This window comes from Nansenia antarctica (assembly GCF_963989245.1).
Source record: "Nansenia antarctica genome assembly, chromosome: 1".
In the NCBI taxonomy this organism is placed as follows: Eukaryota; Metazoa; Chordata; class Actinopteri; order Argentiniformes; family Microstomatidae; genus Nansenia; species Nansenia antarctica.
The window spans coordinates 96,404,817-96,407,084 of record NC_137674.1 but is presented as its reverse complement, the minus strand read 5'-3'; the positions used below and the strand labels follow the sequence as shown (position 1 = coordinate 96,407,084).

Below are 2,268 nucleotides of genomic sequence, written 5' to 3'. Positions count from 1 at the left end.
GGATTTTAGGGATTCTTGACACTATACATAATAGACACATAATAGATATATATTGGCGAAAAAACATCAAATGTGATTTTTCCAAGTCCATTACAAGAATGAACAACAGTTCAACAGGATGTCCTTCGCTGTCCTCTATTTATGGTTCCCAAAACACACTTTCCCTGAAGGAAACAGGATATGTTTTTGTTTTTTCATATCATACACAGCTTCCTGTGCGGACTTTACGCTTAGCTAATGGTCTCCAGTTCGTGAGCTTAGAATTATAAGGTTCTATCTCCGTTTAGGGTAGTTCAGAGATATTTAGGTTTTTACATTCCATTATGTTCTGTGAGATGGAACGTTTGTATTTTATGAATTAATAACTCAAAAATAATAAACATTTTAAAAGTAACACCACACAGGCATTAATAAACACCTTACATCAATTTTGACCAAAAATGGAGATAGAACCTTATAATTCTAACGTCACAAGTTCTAAAATCCACTATTACGGCTAATGGTCCTGACGTTACAGTTTTAAGTAAACACTAACTGTATATCATTTAACACAACCATTTTCAAAACGGCTACAGACACAGCTACAACTGAGTAAACTATAAATTGATTTATTTCAATTATTTATAGAATACATTAACATACTTGAAACCCAGATTCTGACACCAAAACAATGTATTGTACTGCAGTCCACTTATCCACAGCATTTAGTGCATTAGTTTTTTTTATTTATGACTGTTGCATATCCATATCTGAGTACAGACAAATGTTGTAATAGAAAAGGGTGAAATACTGTACATGCATTGGCACATTGTCCATCTATTCTGTGTCATCGGACCAGGTGATCTCATAGTCTTTAAAGACACTCTTCAGCTTCTCCACAGATACTGAGTGGTCTGCTTTGCCATAGCCCTAAAACAGGTGGTGGAAACAGTACAGTAGGTTACAGTACAGTAGGTTGACACTAACTTACCAAAAGAGTGAATAAAATAAGCGAAATTGAGGAGTAAAAAATAACATGCTGAAATGATAACTTTGAAATGTTTTTTCTCTCCTATACAGTATGTTGGTGGTCCTCCTGAAATGGACTTTATGACAGTTACGCTGAAATGCACTTACAGTTGATTCCCCAAACACCCTGAGTGTTTTGTCTTTGCTGTTGTGCTCAATCTTCCCTCCTCCAAGACAGGAGCACTCCAGTCCCAAAGCCTGCATGGCTGGTTCGACCTTCTCAAATATATGTTCTGAAAATCAGATAAAAAAGAACTCATAAAGAGAAAATAAGGGGAAATAATACATTGTCTAGACTAGGGCATACAATCAGTTTGTCTGCGCAAGTACTCAATCAGGCATAGGTCCTCAAACTGACTGAGGTTTGACATCATTTCTATTCAATTGTCTTAGAATTACAACACTATCGTAGGTTAGGTCTACATTATATTGGTCATTAACTAGACTCTCTTATGCTGCTTTAATCGTGCCCTTCTTGACACTGTTAGTCAGACATTGTTCTTGTTGTATTTACGGTAGAGTATTTACGGTAACTCGACAGCGCATGGCGCATAGGCTAGAACGCTTGAGGTTTGTGCACCGGTTTTTGTGTGGTAATGCCTTAAAACGTTTTACAATTCGAATAGTTTGCAATATAATGCAATTCAATACGTGGACATGTAGTAAGTGATGTGTTTCGCGTGTGACATGGCATCGATGGCTCAGCAAGAGAACAACTGGGCAGTGCGGCAGAAAGCAAAGCTGCATAGCCTGGCTAAAAAACATGGCGAACTTACTGTGATACTTGCCGGCACTTTGAGTGCCTCTCACTATATCTTTTAGTTCAGCTCCATCTTTTACTTTGACCCTCACTAAAATATACTTAAACGTCCCTTCTGAATCGATTTCAGCGTCGGGGAGTTTTGTCAGAGCGTCTGCCATTGAAACTGTGACACTTCGCACCGCACATGAGAAGCGCAAACCTGTCACTGCGACTCTGCCGACGACAGACATCAGTCATGTGCAGTGCTCAATGCCTTATAAGGGTTTAGGGCGTGTCCCACGTGTTAGAGCTTTAATGCGGTAGGCCACTATATTTATATTAAAGATTAGAAAAACATATGAGTTCCAATTTATACAGTGTTGGGGAAGCTACTCAAAACATGTAGTTAACCAAATTACCAATTACTTTACACTTGAAGAAGTTAAAGTACACCAAAGCTATCCTTGAGAGAAATATAGTTTGTCAAACTAAAGCAAAAAATAAAATAAAAAGTTAAA

At 37.7% G+C, this 2,268-nt stretch overlaps 1 protein-coding gene across 1 annotated transcript; it reads right to left on the bottom strand.

The window, feature by feature from the left end:
- Window positions 1–664: 664 nt before the first annotated feature.
- Window positions 665–1,969, bottom strand: LOC308175927 (14 kDa phosphohistidine phosphatase). Its single transcript, XM_080550505.1, has 3 exons — window positions 1,785–1,969; window positions 1,117–1,241; window positions 665–909 (listed from the first exon to the last, which is right to left on the bottom strand). The coding sequence occupies exons 1-3, from the start codon at window positions 1,927–1,929 to the stop codon at window positions 817–819; spliced, it is 363 nt and encodes a 120-aa protein (XP_080406631.1). The 5' UTR covers window positions 1,930–1,969; the 3' UTR covers window positions 665–816.
- Window positions 1,970–2,268: the final 299 nt, after the last annotated feature.

Coding starts and splice junctions, on each gene's coding strand:
- LOC308175927 (XM_080550505.1), bottom strand. CDS start 1,929: ATGGCAGACGCTCTGACAAAACTCCCCGACGCTGAAATCGATTCAGAA. Junction 1,242..1,784: donor AAGTGCCGGCAAGTATCACA/GTAAGTTCGCCA, acceptor TCTGATTTTCAG/AACATATATTTGAGAAGGTC. Junction 910..1,116: donor GGGTGTTTGGGGAATCAACT/GTAAGTGCATTT, acceptor CACCTGTTTTAG/GGCTATGGCAAAGCAGACCA.